The sequence below is a fragment of the Falco naumanni genome, chromosome 6 (assembly GCF_017639655.2).
Source record: "Falco naumanni isolate bFalNau1 chromosome 6, bFalNau1.pat, whole genome shotgun sequence".
NCBI classification, from domain to species: Eukaryota; Metazoa; Chordata; class Aves; order Falconiformes; family Falconidae; genus Falco; species Falco naumanni.
This window is the reverse complement of record NC_054059.1, coordinates 11,264,271-11,282,551: the sequence shown is the minus strand read 5'-3', so window position 1 is coordinate 11,282,551 and position 18,281 is coordinate 11,264,271. Positions and strand designations below refer to the sequence as shown.

The 18,281-nt window shown below is 39.0% G+C and overlaps 1 protein-coding gene across 1 annotated transcript in view; it reads left to right on the top strand.

Moving 5' to 3' along the window:
* CD109 (CD109 molecule) overlaps positions 1-16,778 on the top strand; it is an 86,076-nt gene extending 69,298 nt beyond the window's left edge. Inside the window, exons 30-33 of the mRNA XM_040598822.1 lie at positions 4,019-4,155; positions 8,350-8,506; positions 8,919-9,021; positions 11,501-16,778. Coding sequence (XP_040454756.1) covers positions 4,019-4,155; positions 8,350-8,506; positions 8,919-9,021; positions 11,501-11,691 — 588 coding nt within the window. The 3' untranslated portion in view covers positions 11,692-16,778. The remainder of the gene's footprint in view (positions 1-4,018; positions 4,156-8,349; positions 8,507-8,918; positions 9,022-11,500) is intronic.
* Positions 16,779-18,281: the final 1,503 nt, after the last annotated feature.

Here is an 18,281-nt window from a genome sequence, read left to right as displayed (position 1 = left end):
ATGGAAGAAATACCTCTCTGCTGTCTGCTGGGCTTGGCAAATGCCTCAAAAATGTGGCATGGCCCATGCTTTCTAGAAGAAAAAAAACTACTGAAATCCAGGACTAGCAATGAGGGAGAGGGTTGGAAGGCTCAAGGAGGATGGGTATGGGCAAAGTGGATGGGTGAACGAGATCTCCTTGATCTCTTGGTAGTGTATAGAGAGAGAAGGAGGAAAAAAACCTGTTACTCATCACTGAGAATCTGACAGTTTTTTCCACTCAGTGTATTTGTACCGGACTTAGGCTGAACGTTAATCAGTGTAATGGTACTGGAAAAGGTACACTGTGAAACGCACACATATTTCTCCGTTACACTTTGAGTGGATACTAAGTAGTCAAAAAGGGGCAGAAAAATATTGGAGATGATTTCACTGAATTCATGCCCTCAGTCAAGCACATTTGTGCTGCTAGTTGAAAAACAAAAAGGATAGGGAAAGAGAAATCGATTAGAGTATTATAAATTGAGTCACTTTTTTGAAACCTGGTGCAGTTGATTGGGTCAGATACTGTTAAAAGCATCTGTCCCATGCAGAAAATTAGCTTTTAGTTTTCTCTTCTTGGGCCTCTCACCAGAACTGGTTGCAGTGTGACAAGACTGGACCAGATCTGCCTCTAGCTTTGGCAGCTGCTTCTTAAAAGGGTTAAGAAGAAATGCAGTTGCTTGTTTCATTGATTTAGTGCTAGTTTTTGTCCCTACTGGTATAGTAAGAGTGTATAAAGAAGGAGGCTTTAATTTAAACTCTGTTTTGAAAAAGATTTTTCCTTCCTTGTCATGAGAAATCGGGAAGGGAAAGTCAGACTATAACAGCAATAATTTATTCCATGAAAATACTAGCTGATTGACCTGTTCAGTATGTGGTTTCAGACATCCTTCATTGGCAGTAAATTCCCATTCATTAGCTTTTTCTGGCAAAAGTTAAAACAGCTTTGTTTCTGTGATGACATATCATTGAGGCACCGCCAGCTTGTCTTCACCAAAATTTCTGCATGCCTTTAACTGGCAGGCTTTCTAGATTGGCTTCATCCTTGGTACTGCCTTCTCCTGCAGAGTAGTTTTACAGGATAAATCTTCGCTGTTGCACGATGGTTGTCCTGAATGCCTGTGCAGGACTGGCTCTGTATTCATACAGCATGCTAAATTCAGTGATGCAAGGCAGGGCAACAGGAATTGTGTGTGTGGATTGAAAGAAAGAGCATAACTTTCATATCAAGGAATGAAAGATGTAGCAGCAAAAGCAAAAATCAGAAATTAAAGACTCCTGTTTGCACAGACTTGCTAGCCTATAACCGACTTGCTAACCTATAACTTGGACAGCCCCCTGTTACACCTTTAAATTTGGACTGACAGTTTTCCATTAGCTGCCAGAAACTGTTGTGAAGGGACTATGGCTTTCCAGAGGCACTCTTCATTCCCTTTATCCCTAGCCAAGCAAAATACATGTTGGGGTCTTGCAAGGGGAGTTATTTGAGCTACTTTCTGGTTTTCTTTTTCTACCAAAAATCAAAGAAGATTCCTCCCTCTGCCCTGCCATGTGTTTTATCTTGATGACAAAGGGAACAGATGATGAATATTAGTTTGTATGTGAAAACTGTGTAAACTTATTGTTGGTGAAAATTACGATTTTGCCAAGTAATGTCAACTATTCTTTGATAGTAAATATTTTCTTAGTTTCTTGTATTCGATTTTGTCATTCTAGGGTTTTGAAAGTTGAGCTTTCTGATTCATCACACTGAAGTGCTGAGTCTGCAACCCATTCTCTCGTCCTCTGTCAGAGGTGGTGTCCCATTTGTGCCACAGCAAAGGGATGCTGCAGTTACCATTAACATCGCATCAGGTGTTAGTTAGCCTGAAGCACATTAGAATGTTTTCTCAAAGTTAAATTTCATTTTTTCTGTCTTTTATGGAGTGTAAGTACAGAAGTAGGCTAGAGCAGATGTGTTGAGGCAACTGATCCTATTCATTATCCTGTATCCCGTAGGGACCAGTAGAGAGAGGATGACCAATGAAGGCTACTGGAACAGGGCAAGCATGAAGCGATATCTCAATGCTATGCCCTCTTGCCTTTCATCAATTTGCTATACGGGGCCTTCCCAATCCACAGTTCATCTCTGTGTGCTTTCTCTGGCTGGGTAGGTGGTTTCTTGATAGGTTCTTTTTTTCTTCCATAAATATGTAACTTTTAAAGTATTTCTTAACTTTTAACAACCACAGCTTCTTATGGCAAGTAGTTCTGCAGCTAATGGTGTATTGCATGAAGAAGCAGTACCTTTCTCCACTTGAGTCTGCTGCACGTGTTCTTGTATTTTGATAGAAGGTGTAAGAGTGACTGTGTTGGGTCAGAGCAAAGCTCAGTCTAGCCCAGTGTTCTGTTTTCCACAACAGCCAGAAGTGGATGCTCAGGAGAAAGTATAATAAGATAAATACATGTAATACATTACCTGACTGTCTTCTGCCTCGTACCCTGTATTATTTGAGACCTTCAGCTGAAGATAGTTTCTGTGGGCTTAGGAAATTTTGGTTCCATGAAGTTGTCTATTTTGCCCTTGAATGCTTGTACAGTTTAGTATCTGCAGCATCTTGTGGGAAGGAATTCCACAATTTAATCTTGCATTGCATGAAAAACTGTTTTCTATTCATTCATCTTTCCCAATGCAGGTCATTAGTCTATAGACCTTTACTGTGTCCTTCTTCCAACTTCACTGTTTACGTCTGAATTTTCATCTAATTTACCATTTCTTAAATGGTTAACAGATCCAGTAGTAATCAGTTCAAGCCCCATTATTATGTACGTAAAATTTCTTTCATTCTGCAACTCTTTGCTACCTCAAATAAATTGGTATAATCAGCAAACTTTATTACATCAGGATTCACCCTATTTTCTGCATCCTGTATAGATACATTTAATGGTCACCCACTTGTCATCCTCTAGTCTGGTACTAAGGCAGTTTTAAAGAAACACTGCAGGTAATAATTCAGCTGTTTCTTTACCTCATCAAATTCAGTTCTGTAGGCAGTACAGCCTGTTTTTTTACTGCATAATATTCTGTCATGGCTGGTAATGTGAGAGTGCTGATTGGTGGGCTCTATTCCAGTTGCAGCATTTCTGCTTTGGCTCTTGACAGTTTTATAGGATATTGAGATAATCAGGCTATCTCCTAATTATTCAGACCTCTTTTAAGGGCTTCTGATTTTGCCACTCTTCTACAACCGTTTCAAGGATTTTATGCACGTCTACACTAGAAGAATTGGAAACTCTTCAAACTGTGCCTAGCAGATGAGCTTATTTTATATTAATGTCACTGTCCTGCACCGGACATCCTGCCATACTTCTTGGCCTGCTTAGCAGAGCTTGGCATTGTTGAGCACAAGGGGTGAGAGCTCTGTCCTTGGGGTGGACTGAAGACCGTAGCTTTGTCTTTGCACAGACGAACAAGATGATGAAACTGCTTACTTAACTGCAAGGAAACTGTTGTTCTGAGCTTGGAGTACCGTGCTATTCCTCATCTGTTTTGTGTGTATGAATGCTGTGAAATGAAGACTGAAGACAAATTCTGTACATATGCTATGTATTTGCTCTTGCTCTGCTTTCATATACAGCCTGTCTTTTTTAACCCAGTGGGTGTTGCTCTCTGAAGTTTGCCTTTATTCATCCCATTTCACTGTCAGGAAGTAGCTGCACACATTATAAACCAGCAGGCAACTAGGGAGAAAATTGCTGGTTCTCCTACAGCTCCCTTGTGTTTGCCTGAGTTGTGTCCTGCTAATTATATGGGTTCTCTGCTGCATTACGAAGTCTTCAGAAGGGATAGTTCTTTCGGAGAATTCCTAAGAATCTCATGTGTGTGACTGTCATATAGAAGGCCATGTATATCCTGTCTCCTGTGAGCACTCCCCTGGCACTATAGTGTTAGGAAGTGTTTTAACCACACAGATTCGCTTTAAATATGTAACCTAATGTCTCTACTTGCAATCCACAGCTCAATATTATTTACAACACAAAACACACCGGTCAGAGGCTCAGGTCTGTCCGAAAACAAGAAGCCTTTGACTTGAATGTTGATGTAAAGGATGATAAAGATGATAAAAACCATTTGACCTTGAATGTGTGCACAAGGTAGGTAATTTTGTTGAAGCATCTCATACACCTCTTTGTCTGTACATCTTTTAAATGATTTAAAATCAGCTTAACTACCCATTTGTTTGTATGGATTTACCAATGTATGGGATATAAACATATAACTAAAGAGAATAAAGAAATTGCTTTGTAAAACCAGCAGTAGTTAAACTAAGAAGCAATTCCTAAGTCAATAAATAGATCTTTTGTGCAAAATTGTTGCTGGCCAGGTGATATCTTTTACTGGTATGCATAAAGGTTGTGGTACCCTAAATATCTGAGGTGCATGGCAGGGTTTGTGTGAAATACAAGAAAATGCTCAAAGGCTTCTTTGGTGCAAGTGCTTCTTAGCTATATGGAGAACTGTGGACAGACTTGAAAACTGAACCGATGTCTTCCACATTCTAACTTCTGGTAGCAGACTGTGACAACTGCCCATTACTCTTACCTTTCATGAATAGAATGCTTTGCTTTTGATCTAGAAGTAGATCTATTTTTTTTGTAAAGAGAGAAGGAAGTTCTGAAGTGCTGAAAGCACCATGGAATAGAAGTAATCATTCTTTGGTCATCTCTGTTAATAAACTTCGCTCAGAACAATTTTGGCAGGAACCAAAATCCATATTTTGATAAATTCAAATTCATATAAATTTATGATAAATTCAGCTGGGGTTTTGTCTTATTGTGCAAGTATCTTTGTGGTCTTTCATTTACCAGTATGTCTTATGAATATGGTAATGTAATATAATGCAAGCATCGCTCTAGATTTGAAAGAGGTGATGAGTTTTCCAGCCAGACTGATGCTATTTCTGCTGAATAAGACAGGCAGGAGGACGGGGGTCCATCTGGGATGATGTTTCTTGTTCTGTAAATACCTACTAAGAACTGAGCTGAGACTGCTGAAGTATCATGTCAGAGACCACAGAACAGCCACAAGATGTTACCTGGATAGAATTTGCATTAGATGAGAACAGGTGACGATGAAGAGTCATATTGCATATTCCTAGGTCAGCCAGCCATTAAATCAGGTTGTTTCTTTGACTGCTTTGCTGCCTCATTTTTAATTGCTGAGAGAGTGTTTAAACATGTATTTCTTTGAAATACATGAAGGTGTTTGTTCTCTGGCAGTTTCTTCAGTATGCACTTATTGTAGTTAAGAGCACTGCTTATTTGACGGTAAACCCTATAGGACATTGTATCTATATATTTGTGGGTTTAGTCTTCTACCTTTTATTATCTACAAGGATGTTGAGATGACTACATTCTTTGTATTTTAGGATTTAATCTGTGAATACTTCCTCTAGAAACACTGTTTTCGTCTTGTGACATTTTGATGGGTCCGTTGTAAATGCAAATGCAAGATTTGCAAAGTACCACCTGATCTACTGTGATTACTCTTACATTCATTTCCTCCACATCCTCTTTTTGTTATTTGTTTAAACTTTAAACACCATATGCCTGGAACTGTTTTTATGCTCAGTCTACCACAAGGAAGATGTGACTGGAGATGGAGCCTCTAGGTGACACCATTATACAAGTAATCAGCTATAGTGGATATGATTTTAGCACAGAGAGGATTGAGTTAATTTGGGAAATATCCAGCAGGCACAAAGCCAGAGCCCGGTTTTTATGTGTTTCTGGTAACAAATTCAGTGATACAGATGGTGGCCAAGGACACTAGAATCCATGAGAGCTCTTGAAATAGAATGGGCTTGTTCTCTTTTAAAGTTTTCTGTGAAGTGTCAGCAGCTTTCTACAGTCTAGCACAAATTCCTGACATGTAAAGAGCTTACATGTTGGGTCTGGGATAAGTCTTGGCTGAGCATTCTGATTTTCTGGCTAAGACCTTTGGCTCAGGAGTACAGACAGGAAGGGCTCCATTTCTCTGGGAAGGCACTAGGGTGATGATGTTTTAATTGCAAAGTATTCAAAGGATAGGGGAAAATCTAGTGGCATTATAAAACTGCCCCAGGAGAATATTTGGAACATTAAGATTCATCAACTCTTGTAATGGAAAGTGAACTGGTATAAGTTCTAGTAAGTGTGTTTCTGTTATTTAGGCTGAGACTTCATCTCTGGTTGATTAGCTTGATAGACTAGTCATCCTCTTATTTTTTTTTTTCTGCTTATATATTTTATATAATATATGCATTATCTATCTCAAATTCTTTAATTAGTTTCAGGTTGGTCTACTTATAATCTTTACAGCATGATGTAGCTTTCTGGTAGAGAAACCAAAGCAGGCAGATACAGAAAGACTGCTGAAATCTCCACCGGTTTAGCTAGCTGTGGGTATGTGTAGTCAGGTAACAGAGGCTGCAGCTTTACAATTTTTTTCTTTCTCTAATCTGCAGAATATTCCACCTTTTCACCAGCTTGTTAGTGATTGATCACGGTCATCTCAACTAGGTATCATTTTTGACAACACTGGAGCAGATGTTGTCTCATTCAAATTGAACTGATTCTTGGTTAGAGAAGCTAACTCACTGTCTGGGAGTCAAATACCCAGGGCTGCCCGTGTCTCCTTTGGTCAGTCTCGTTGCCTGCATACCATTTCCAGGCTTGGGAAACAGCTGATGGTTCTACTCACTGTCTTGTTTATGCTTTCTGTGTACACTAGCTTGGTTGTATTTTCTCCTCTTTTGCATTATCTATGAGAGGGTCTCACACAGCTCTTATATTGCTGAAAGAGCTGAAACATAAAATTTAACTCAAAACATTCTCAGTTCTCTTCAGGTACAAGTTTTAAGTCTTCTTTCTTTCTTTTACTGGTCATTCTTGCATGGTGACTTTTTTTTTTTCTTTTTAAAGAGGCCATGGAGTTGAAGAGACAATACCAGGGCCCACCCCCAAGACTGTCTCTCTTCTTTGTTAAGACAGCCAGATCCTCATAATTTCTAGGGATATATCTTACTCACTTCTTGACAATGCCAAGCGCGTTTAGTTACCTGTTGGTATTTTGATAGGCAGCTTGGGTATTTTCCTCCCCTCTTATTAGTAATTATGCAGAAATAATTGCATCCAGTTCCAATTCAGTTATTTGTTTTCAATAGCAGCTACTTTGGCACAGCACATCATCCAGCAGATGGTTTCATTTGTTTCTAATCTCATGAGCCAACTGAAGTCAGCAATTGTGCTGTATTTCTTTCAAAGTCATATCTGCATTTAATCAGCCATGCTGCCAGGCTTAACAGCATTGCTTTGAAAGCAAGTCTTCCCTTTTTTTTTTTTTTTAAACCATCCAGCTCTACAAAGAATTAGTTTAATAACTTTCAACTACTGTCAAGCCTTTAAAATGAGGATTGGAGAAACTTCTATTCTCGTACAACAATGCTCATTTACCCTCTGTGCCAAGGGGGTGAAACTCTTCTGCCATTTGCTTCATTTAAAGTAATAATCTTTTGCAGGTATCACTGTAGCACAGACCATAAATATATTTTGATAGTTCTGTTTTGCACCATAGTATGTAAGGCTTGCTCAACAGAGCAAAGCTTTTTAGTCCAGCATCTGATTTTCACATTGGAAGAAGATGTAATGATAAGCAGCATGTATGAAAAAAGAAGGAACTCAACTTAGTAAATCTTCTTTTTCCAAAACTGGATGAATAACATAGCTATGCATTTTAAAAATGGAACTTTGAGAAATAATCTGATGATGACTTTATTAATGGAACTATCAATTTGTATGAAGGAAATATAAAGATTTGGGAGACTTTTTTGGTGTATACCTTTACCTCATCCTCCAAAAATGAATAAAAGCAAAACAATGCATCCATAATAGGAAATACTTAAATTTCTGTTCAAGAGTTCCTACAGCAGTTTCTTAATTACTTCTTTTATAAGGTATTCAATTGCAATATTTCCTGCATATTTGTGATGTAAGCCTGCACTTATAGATGCCAATGAAAAGCTCCTAGTGGTGTCAGTGTGGTCTCTCATACGATTTATGTACTGTAGTTTTCTCAGTGCTAAACCTGCTTTTGCATATGTGGTTGAAATTATCAGGCAGAATAATAGAGAAATCTATTATTATCTCTTTATTGTTAGAAATTTTCTTGTTGGCATTTTTTTCCATTTGTTTTTTAAGTATTCTTAAGCGTTATTGCTTCTATAGTTGGGATTTAATGATCAAACAGTTTCTTTGGAGTGGATTACTGGTTTTCTACTAAAAGTTCCTTTGTCTCTGTGTTTTGAAAAGGTACTTGGGTTCCAGCACAGCTCCAAGTAGTGGTATGGTCCTCATGGAGGTTGGCTTACTCAGTGGTTTCTCTGTGTCACCAGATTTCATTCTATTAGACAATACATTTAAGAAGATGGAAAAGGACAATGGAAAAGTCAATCTATATTTAGACTCTGTAAGTTGAAAATAACAAGAAATGTGTTTGTAACGATGTTAATCTTGACTCTGCCATTGTTTGGTTTAAATTTGGAAAGACATTGTATTCTTTGGGTAAACTAACATCTGCTATTCACATTGATTTAACAGTTTCACTGTTCTTTTAGCGAGACTGACTGGATAGGTACAACTCAGTTATATTTTTAAGGGGTTTCTAGATTAAGCCTCTTAAAAATCATACATAAGAAGGCAGACATTTCAAGAAGTCTGTAATTTGGCCAAAATTACTACAAATGAGGTAAGCAACTTTATATGCATCCTGACTCCAAGTCTTCAGAAATTAAATGAACTACCACTGAGCTAGAAGTCCTTACTTCTTCCATGAAACCACCATCACCTGGCTTCTCAGGATGTTTCTCTTGTTTTTCTAGCTAAATGAAACACAGGTTTGTGTGGATATTCCGGCTGTGAGAGACTTCAAAGTGGCAAACATCCAAGATGCTTCAGTGACTGTAGTGGACTATTATGAACCTAGTAAGTGTCAGTCATTCCAAACAGATCTCAGTGATTTGGAAGTTTAAAATAAAGTTTCTTTTTGTGGAAATAGGACAAATTTTAGTGAAGACAAAGACACATCAGACTGAAATTTACTTTTTTCATTGAATTGCAACCTTTTTGGACATTGACATTCCAAATTTTTGTAACAAATAGTAATGTTTGTTTACAACATTATAACGAAATATGTTTACTGTTCTAATGGATTGGTTCCTCAGCTGGTGTGGATTGTCAGAACTTATTTGTCAGCTTGTATAAATTGGCTTCAATATGGCCCAACAAAATGAAGAAAGAACTTCACTGTGGTTCATTTACCAAGTTAATGATTATCTTTCAAGTATCTTTTGCATCTGTTTCTGGTTTAAACTACGAGTCCTTCACTGGAGAAAATGCAAGTGTTTTGATTTCTATAGTTATGTAAAAAAAATGTACATGGGAAAAACTGTTTCAAAGCTGTCTGGGTTGGGTTGTTTTTTTTTTTTTTTTTTGGTGTAGAGTGTGTTTTAGAGAAAGGCAATGATATACAGAGCTCTTGGGCAAAATGAAAAGCAAAGAAAGATTACAAGCTGCTGGAGAAGATATTAGATAGGTTTTCATTACACCAGCCAGCTGAAACATTATTAAGGATTTGGGCTTGGTCTGAGATAAGGCATAAGAAAGTTGTGCAGGCAATTTTCTTCATGTTGGTTTGTTTTAGCACAAGACAAAAGACAACCAAATATGCTATGATGTGTACTACTTTAGCTAGATGAAGATCACATTTATTCTATGTAGGCTGAAATGTTTGATCAGTCATAGAATTTTAAACTAAAATAGGAAACTAGCGGATGTGACTACACTGTCCATTAATGTAGAGCATGTTTTAAGGCCTAGTGGCTCAGCAAAGTAAAGCAATTTTTGTTTGAGGCAAACATATAACACTTAGAATCTGTGGCGAAGAGGAGTTTCCACATGCTTCAGTTTCTAGGAGAAATGCTCAAGACCTAGTCTTTTTATAAGACTGCTGTTAGATAATGAATATGTGTATTAAAAAGTTGCATATAAATGCACATGCATAAATATTTTTATTCTATGTAAATACATTTGGTATCCATAAGTTCTCAATTAATAAATCAATATTAATTTAAAGATACTGATTAATATTCTCAAACACTAAAATTTGTGTGACATATTCAGTGCTGCAATAGAAACCTTTGACCTTAAGAAAGAGATTGTTTCAAATACTGTTTTACAAGACACCATTCCTACTATTATGTAGCATAGGCATGCTATTGGTCAACGTGATTCTGAGCTTTCTCCTGAGAGAACACCTTCCTATCGAATACAGGAATGTCCTTTTATTTTGGTCTGTTAGTTTCCATCACTCTCATAGTGACCCAAGGTGTATATTTTACGCGATGGTGACAGCCAAATTCATGGCCTGTTCGGAGCGAGGAGATGTCTAAGGAATCCTCATGCTCTGCAGTTTATCTGTGTGGCAGATACTACAGCTGGCATAGGTATAAGGGCTGGCTTGGATGCCAATACAGCAGTGCCAGCAAGGAGATCTGCCGGGGTTAATATACACACACCTACTGAGCACATTCACATGGCTGCTGCTTCTCTTACCTGACTTTGTTCAGAGCTAGTTGAGTGTCACAGCTGGGTAAGCATTCGGGCCTGTAAAGTTACATCTTTTATTTTATTTTATTTTTAATATCTTGGGGCTTGAAAGGAAACTGAATATCATTTCAGTTAAAAAATACTACTTATAAAAAAAAAAAAAAAAAAAAAAAAAAAAAGAAATTGCATGTCCCTAGTTGGAATGAAAACCTCCAAACCAAAAAAAACAACTGTGGGAAAGAACCTATGCAAAAATTTGTTCTGTGAGCAATTGCTGTGCATTGATGTTTTTGAAATGAATACGATTTTCCAGGCTTCTAGTCTTGGCTCTGTAGCAATTCTTCAGGGAACAGGGGAGCAGAATACAGGAGCAGGAGCTAAGTGAGGTGAGCAGTCCCAAATTCAGGGTGCTGAAGCTCCCAAACGTAATAGTGACAGACAAAGCATCAGTTATGAGAGACCTAGCTCTTAAATGTCATAGCCGCTAACCTGCCAGGTAAAACATCCAAATTCCTTTGTCACGGGGGTTGCTTTGTAGGTAGGGGAAAAATTACTTTAAAAATGTTTGACTGAAGTTTGTGAGCACATTGGGTCTCACAGTTGAGATTAAGTCTGTGGAAGTGTGCCTTTCACCAAGCATTTGCCTGAATATACGGAGAACATTTTGATGTTTTGGGAGAAGAACAAAGATTAATGCCTAGGCTTAAACACCCGGTCTGGGAAGTATTTTGCAGTGTATGACAAGATCCGCATCAGAGTTTAGTGCATCCTTTAAAAATGCTTTCTTTGTGAAACTTAATTTGTTGGTCGGTTCTCGGAAGTTCATTAACTAGTGTTAACTAATCTTTCTGAACAGGGAGAAGAGCGGTGAGAAGCTACAATTCAGAAGTAATGCAAAGTATAACCTCTTGTGACTTCTGTGAAAGCGATTGCGGTCTTTGCCACCGAGGTGGTTCTCCAGCCTTGCTTCAGCACTCTTCGTTGGCCTCTTTGTTTTGTGTGCTGTTTGTCCTTCATGTAAACTTGCTGTGCAGTTGGGTGCTGTAAAAGGAAACTGATCATGTTTCACATCTAAAGTTTCCATAAATTATCCAAAGAAAGTTTTATGTTCAGATACCAGCCTGTCTTTAGCGATTACAGTGACCAAACTCCTGCTGCGTTCAGGGAGAGCTGGGCTGGCCCATATGGTGAATTTCTGGCTGTGCCAGAAAACTTCTTTAAGTGTCTGCTGGAAAAACTTTCCAAGTGTTAGTTTCATACTGAAGTTATTTTCTGAAGAAGCACAGAATTACCAAGAAAGCAGTCAGAAAATACAAACCTAGCTCCATGTTCCTACTCCCTTTTTCCCTCAACTTTAAATCGTGCTTTGTTTTTTTAGGGGTGTATGTTAGTTTACTGTGCTTTTCTGAAACACTAGCTGCTTCTCTGTTGGGTTGTTGGTAAGCAGAGCTTGGTATAGAGCTTGGTTTGTTCTGTTCTGCAGCCATGACACAACATTAATACTGAATTTAGCTGTATGCTCTCATGGGGAATAATATGAAAAGGAGCTGGCTTCAGAGCAGATCCAAGAGCCAAAAAGTGCTGCATTCGCAAACTGCTGAACACTCCAGAAAATTGTCAGTCATCTTTTATCATTACGAGAAGCTAGGTGGATTTTTTTGCCAATACATAAGCTAATCATGTTTGAAAATAAGGCCTCGGGATGTTCTCATGCATTTTACTCTGAAAGGCTTTTACTGTAAGTGTATCAAAGATGGAGTCTATGTTTGAGACTTCATTTTGCTGGGGTTATTCAGAAGCAAACCTAATTCTCTTTCTGTGTGAGAGTGCTGGTGTCCACTGGCATATTTATGGCCAGCAGGATGAAGATTGCTTTGATCCTTTCCTGATTTTTGGAAGTCTTCTAGAAATGTTGCTGTGGGACATCATTTATGTCTTACATTTGCAGTGTTGTCTCGTCAACAATTTAAATGGTGTAACCCTAAGCAGCTACTTACTGCTGTCTGCGCCACGTTAGCTGGTTGGCCCCGACTGCCATCTCTGCATGCAACTCCTGTTGTTGGTTGGTGGGAGAGGCTTTTAGGAGATGTGGGCTGCACATGCATTCAGTCCAGCAAAACAATTGACGTGCTTGCTTAACTTTAAGCACATCCTCGTATGCTTAAGTGCTTTGCTGAAGTAGGTGGGGGAGACAGACGGCGAAGAGCAGCAGGCACTTTTACACCCAAACCTGCTCTTTGCACGTGAGGAGAATTACAGGTCTTTGTGAATGTAGAAATGCGTGAGCTTGGGACCTCTTCCCTCCTGAGGGAGTGTACGAACCTCTTCCCTGTCTGGCAAGCCGATGTTTCCTTCTTGAACACTGCCTGTGATACCTAATGCTTACTTCTTTTTGATAAGGAAGCCAAGCCGGTAACAGTCCTGTTACTGAAGTGAAGTTAATAGCTGTCGTGCCAACTAACACAGGTAGAAATTCTAAGGCTATTGGATTCCCTGTCATACCTTTTTGAGACGGAATGTGTATGTGTGCACATGTAATAATATGGCACTTTCCTTGAGCAATTTCTAATTGTTACTCAAATTTTGCTACTGCTTAAAATATATATTTTTGTATTTTATGCTGATCTGTACTTTTGTTTACAAAGGAAGTTAGTGCATGGGAGCATGGGAAAAGGCTTCAACTTCCTGAACTAGGTGCCTTCTAATACCAAGGTATAGGTTTTTAACTCCAAAACGAGTTTAGGTGGGGTTGTTTACTTCAGCTGTATTGAGAAGTTTTTTCACAAACTTGGGATTCTGTTCTGTCTCTCTGGCAGACCTTAGTCCTGGTTCTTTGTATACAGTCAGTTCACGCTTTTCAGTTGTCTTTGGGTGCCCTTTGGATCTAGCTGCTTGAATTAGTGCCTTAACATGAGCACCTGTGCTGCTCTGACCCACATGAAGTAAGATCATATTTATTGAAACCCAAAGCACTACTTAGTGAATGGGATACAGGATCTGACCTTCTGTAAGTCATGCCCATGGTTACGCGGCTCCAAAGCTAATAGAAACTGAGATACAAACTGAAACACATCTTTGTGTCTCATATCCTTTATTCACATATGGGAGCATAGATTAAATTGTGCCAAGTTTAAGATCTGGAAAACATTCACACTCTAATCTGGGATATGTTTCACTGTGGGTTTGATTTCTTGGTGGCCTATGAAAGCAGGTTTTCTTTTGCCTTTGGGGACAGCAGTCTTGACGACGTGTCATTTGCCTTCATTTAATATAATTTCAAGAACCCAAAGCGCACGTACTTTCAGTTTTTAATATATGTAGAACTTCTAAAGGGACATTGATACCTGATTAAAGTTGGGATAAAGAGGCTTATGTTCTAGACAAGATGTACTGGAGATGAACTACTCCTTTGCAGTAGATAGTAGGAATAAATTAGTTTTATTTTGCAGGCAGTCCCAGCTTCCTGAATATCCTCCAGAAAAATGGATTTAAGCTGCTCAGCCCAATTTCAGATAATGCAGCTTTTATTAGTATTCCCTTACATTTATTTCTGAGACAAACAACACATGTTTTTAAATTTCTCTAGGCTGCCTTGCACACCCTACTAAGAAGCATCAGTCATAATGCACCATGTCATGGAAATTGTCTGAGTCAGTGAACAAATATCCTCTTTTATTTTATTTTTTTCTATACGGCAGGCGTATATTACAGACATCCAAATCTGCCTCTGTACAAAGCTATTTTAAAGGAGCATGGTACATTGTATGACTTTAAAGAAATATTTACACCAGGTGGCCTTTAACATCCCTACACTGATGCCTTCAGTCACTTTGTAGTTGCGGCTGTTGCTTTGAATGAGTTGCAGATGATATATTTTGTCTTGTGTGTTGGCAGTGAATGGAACAGAGGAAAGGGAACATTATGTGGCATAGTGACTTTTTTTTTTTTCCTTATCATTGCGTAGAAACCTTTTACACGAATGCTCAGCATATTTTTTTTTTTTCTTTTAACTGCTCTGTAAAGTCAGGTTTGATGATAGAGGGGCCATGCTCCCACTGAAGTTACTAGGAAATCTTTCAGCAGAAAATCTTCAGTAACTCTTTAGGAACAAGGTCTTTAAGGAGTGGTGCTAGAAGTAGTCAGGAAAAAGGTATTTTGTGATGGAGCCTTCATGTTGCACTGCCTGAACATTTCTGTGTGGTTGCTGTTTCTTTGAAATCTGAGCATTGTCCAGTACTTCCCATGCCCTTTTCAGCCATATGCTTTCAATGGATGTGGTCTGTGCAGGGCCATTAATATGCTATTAAAGCAGTAAGAAATAGTCATTTAGTTAGGATTGGCTTCATAACGAAACCATAATGCATTTTAATGGATCTCCCCCCCCCGCCCCAGATTCTACCTTTGCTGTCATCCATGATCTTAGCTGAAGTTTTCTTTACAAGTTTCTTTGTGGGTGTCACCTAGAAGCCTTCTATACCCCACGTTGTACTGACCAGCCAACAAGTGCTGCCTAACAGTTTTACAGCACCCTGGAGTCTGCGTGCCGGGCCAGCTCAGTGGCTGCTTTGTTGCCCAGCGTGGCGCTGCCATGCTGTCCTGTGCTTCACAAGCAGGAGCCTGTGGCTTGTGCACATGAATAATAAAAGGGGGAGCGGCCAGACTGATGCAGGAGAAACATAAAAGCCAAGGTCCAACGTTACGTGCCTCAATTTTGCCTTGAAAGTCACTGTTGAAAATTGAACCTAAGATTCAAAAATTGGTTTTATTCACTTTTCAAAATACTATCCTAGCAATATTTCTCCAAATGTGTTGTTCAAGTTAGTGTGAATATTGGCAACATTTGGTTTAAGCAGATTCCTGTAGAAAGCATATATATATATATATATACACATAGCCATTATATAGGCTCCAGTGTACTACAGTGTGCAATGTATGTGCAGTTAAAAACATACAAGGTCTTCACAAAGTGCCCAAACCAACAGCATTGTGTGATGCTCTGTTTTTCAAAATACACAGGCTTTTAGGGAAGATTATATTTGGGAAGCAACTGGTGCCCAATGGCATAATTTTTCTATCTCAAATACTGAGAAAGAGTACGCAGTTTTAATTCTAATGGCCAATAATATTTCTGTTACAGCCTTTCTTCTTCTACCATAAATCTTTATACAGTGAACCATCTTTATGTGTTTAGTCCTCTTAAATACATAGGAGATTTTGAAATTAGATTTCTCACTAGTAATTTGTCCATAAAATATAACAGCATTTACGTGATCAGGTCTTTTGAGGAGTTATTAGATTCTCCTTTTCCCCATGTCAAAATATGTGAATTCAGTGTTTTTTCTTATTCAGTTTATTGAATTTTTGTTTGCCACTTGGAAATAGCATTGCACTGATGCTATTCTATGCAATAAAGTCTGACAGTGTGCAGTATCAGATCAATCCAGTGATTTTTTTTTCCTAATGGATAGTTCATTATTTTCAGATGTGTATTAACTGCTTATGTACTACAGTTGTGTCACCAGAACTCCAGTGTTAGTATTTCTCTGTAATTTCAAATCATACACTTTATTTCTGTATTTCTTAGTGGTTAATCAAAAGCTTCATCAGCCTTGCTCAGATCTTATGATGTTACATTATGAATTAATTTTTTTTGTTGTGTTTTTTAGTACTGTTAGGTTGGGTGGGATACTGATATGAGGAGGAAAATATAAAAAATGCTGTCTCAAGGGAATTATCATATAAGCAGGTGTAATGTACCATACATTAGCTATCCTACTGGCTGTTGCATCTCTTCTTTTTTCAAATCAGACACTAAGAAATTTGAACTAACATTCTTGGCTGCCTTAAGACTTAGTCAGATACCCACTTTGATCTAGTTTAGGATAATCGTATGCATTTCCACTTTTGATCGAATCAGAAATTGGTAGAAAAAGAATGCTTTTATGAGCTGTCTTGAGCAAAGGTGAACTAACATGCCAGCTATGCAAATTGCTTCTTTCTTTTCAAATAATAAAACGAATGTTAAGGAACTAGACTGTTCCACAGGATTTTCAAAAACTGTCATTGATTTATTTTTCTTCAAATAAAGTTTTCAATAGCTATTTTTGAATTCTATTAAAGATGACTTTTAATAATATCAAGTGTTTGCTTGTTTAACAATACAGCTTCCTGCACTAGAACACAGCTTCTGTATGCTGTCAACCACTACCCATCCTCACCGCGTCTTAGAGGCTGCCTCACCTGCGTGTTAAAGCTCATAATCCAAAGCGATGCAGCAGTGGTTTCCGTGGTCAGGCTGGTAAGCATGACCCTGCAGATCATTGAGTGGGACTTTTCTGACAAGGGGTCACCTCATTTTAAAAGCATACTGCTTGATTCAACATGAAGTTATAGGAAGCTTTGCTGTTACCTTTGGCAGAAGTAGCATAAATAGTCTTATCTGATGAGCTCAGTTCAGGCCGGCCCGTGGTGTTCGTGGAGAACCTCAGGAACTGTACTGGTTCTGTGGACAGGAGCAAACCTTTTAGATAAAGAGCCCATTGCTGTCCAGGGACTGAAGTGGCTGTAAAAGAGCTCCAGGAAAACTTTATGCTAAAGTATTTTATAAAAACCTCAATTGATGTGCAGATTATTATTTTTTTGGGGGGTGAACTGCTATTTTAACTGTCATTTTTCATGCTTTGGAAGTTTGGCCCCCATGGCGCTACTTTTCCCTAATTCTCCTCACAGTTCTCTTGCTGTTCCTCCGGCCTGCCCTTGGAAGGGCTTCCTGGCCTGTTTCAGCTTTGAGGTCAGGATCTGCTCAGCCTTGCTCACTTCTTTTACCCTGACCTCTCAGTGATCTTGCCCATGAGCTCGGCAGCCGTCCCTGTGCTGTCTCACAGGTCTACCCTTTCCTTCAGAGCTTTTGTTGCCTGTGAAGACTGAGATCGTTTTCAGTCTCACTTATGGATGAATAGCTACCAACTCGAACTCAGGGTGGATAAAAGGGACACTTGGGACTTGTTCAGCACAGATTTGTGAAGCTGAAATCATGTTTAGCCGACCTGATAGCTTTCCATGATATGGAGATTGGCTGCATGGATGAGAAGAAACATTGGATGTTTATGTAGACTTCAGTAAGGCTTTCTCTCATAAAATCCTCATAGATAAACTGATGGAAGTATGAGCTAAATGTGTTGTCACTGAGGTGGACTGAAAACTAGCTGAACAGCTAGACTGGAAGGGTTATGATCAGCAGCACAAAGCCCAGCTTCAGAGCAGTCCCTGGTGGCGTACCTCCGGGGTCGATACATGCATGATGCTTGGCACGCTCTTACATGCACTTACAAAGCTGTATCGCTGCTCTCCTGCTGCGCGGGGCTGGCATCAGCCAGCAACTAAGCACCCACCAGCTGCTCACTTGCTTCTCACCCGCAGCAGGATGGAGGAGAGAATCAGGAGGGCAAAGAGAGAAGAACTCATGGGTTGAGGTAAAGACAGTTTAATCGGGGAAGGGGAAAAAAAGGGCGGGGGGTGGGGGGTGTGGTGGGAAGGAAAAACAAGTGATACAAAGGCAATCACTGACCACCTCCCATCAGCAGACCGATGCCCAGCCAGTGTTTGAGCAACAGCTACTTTGGAAAGTACCTCCAGTT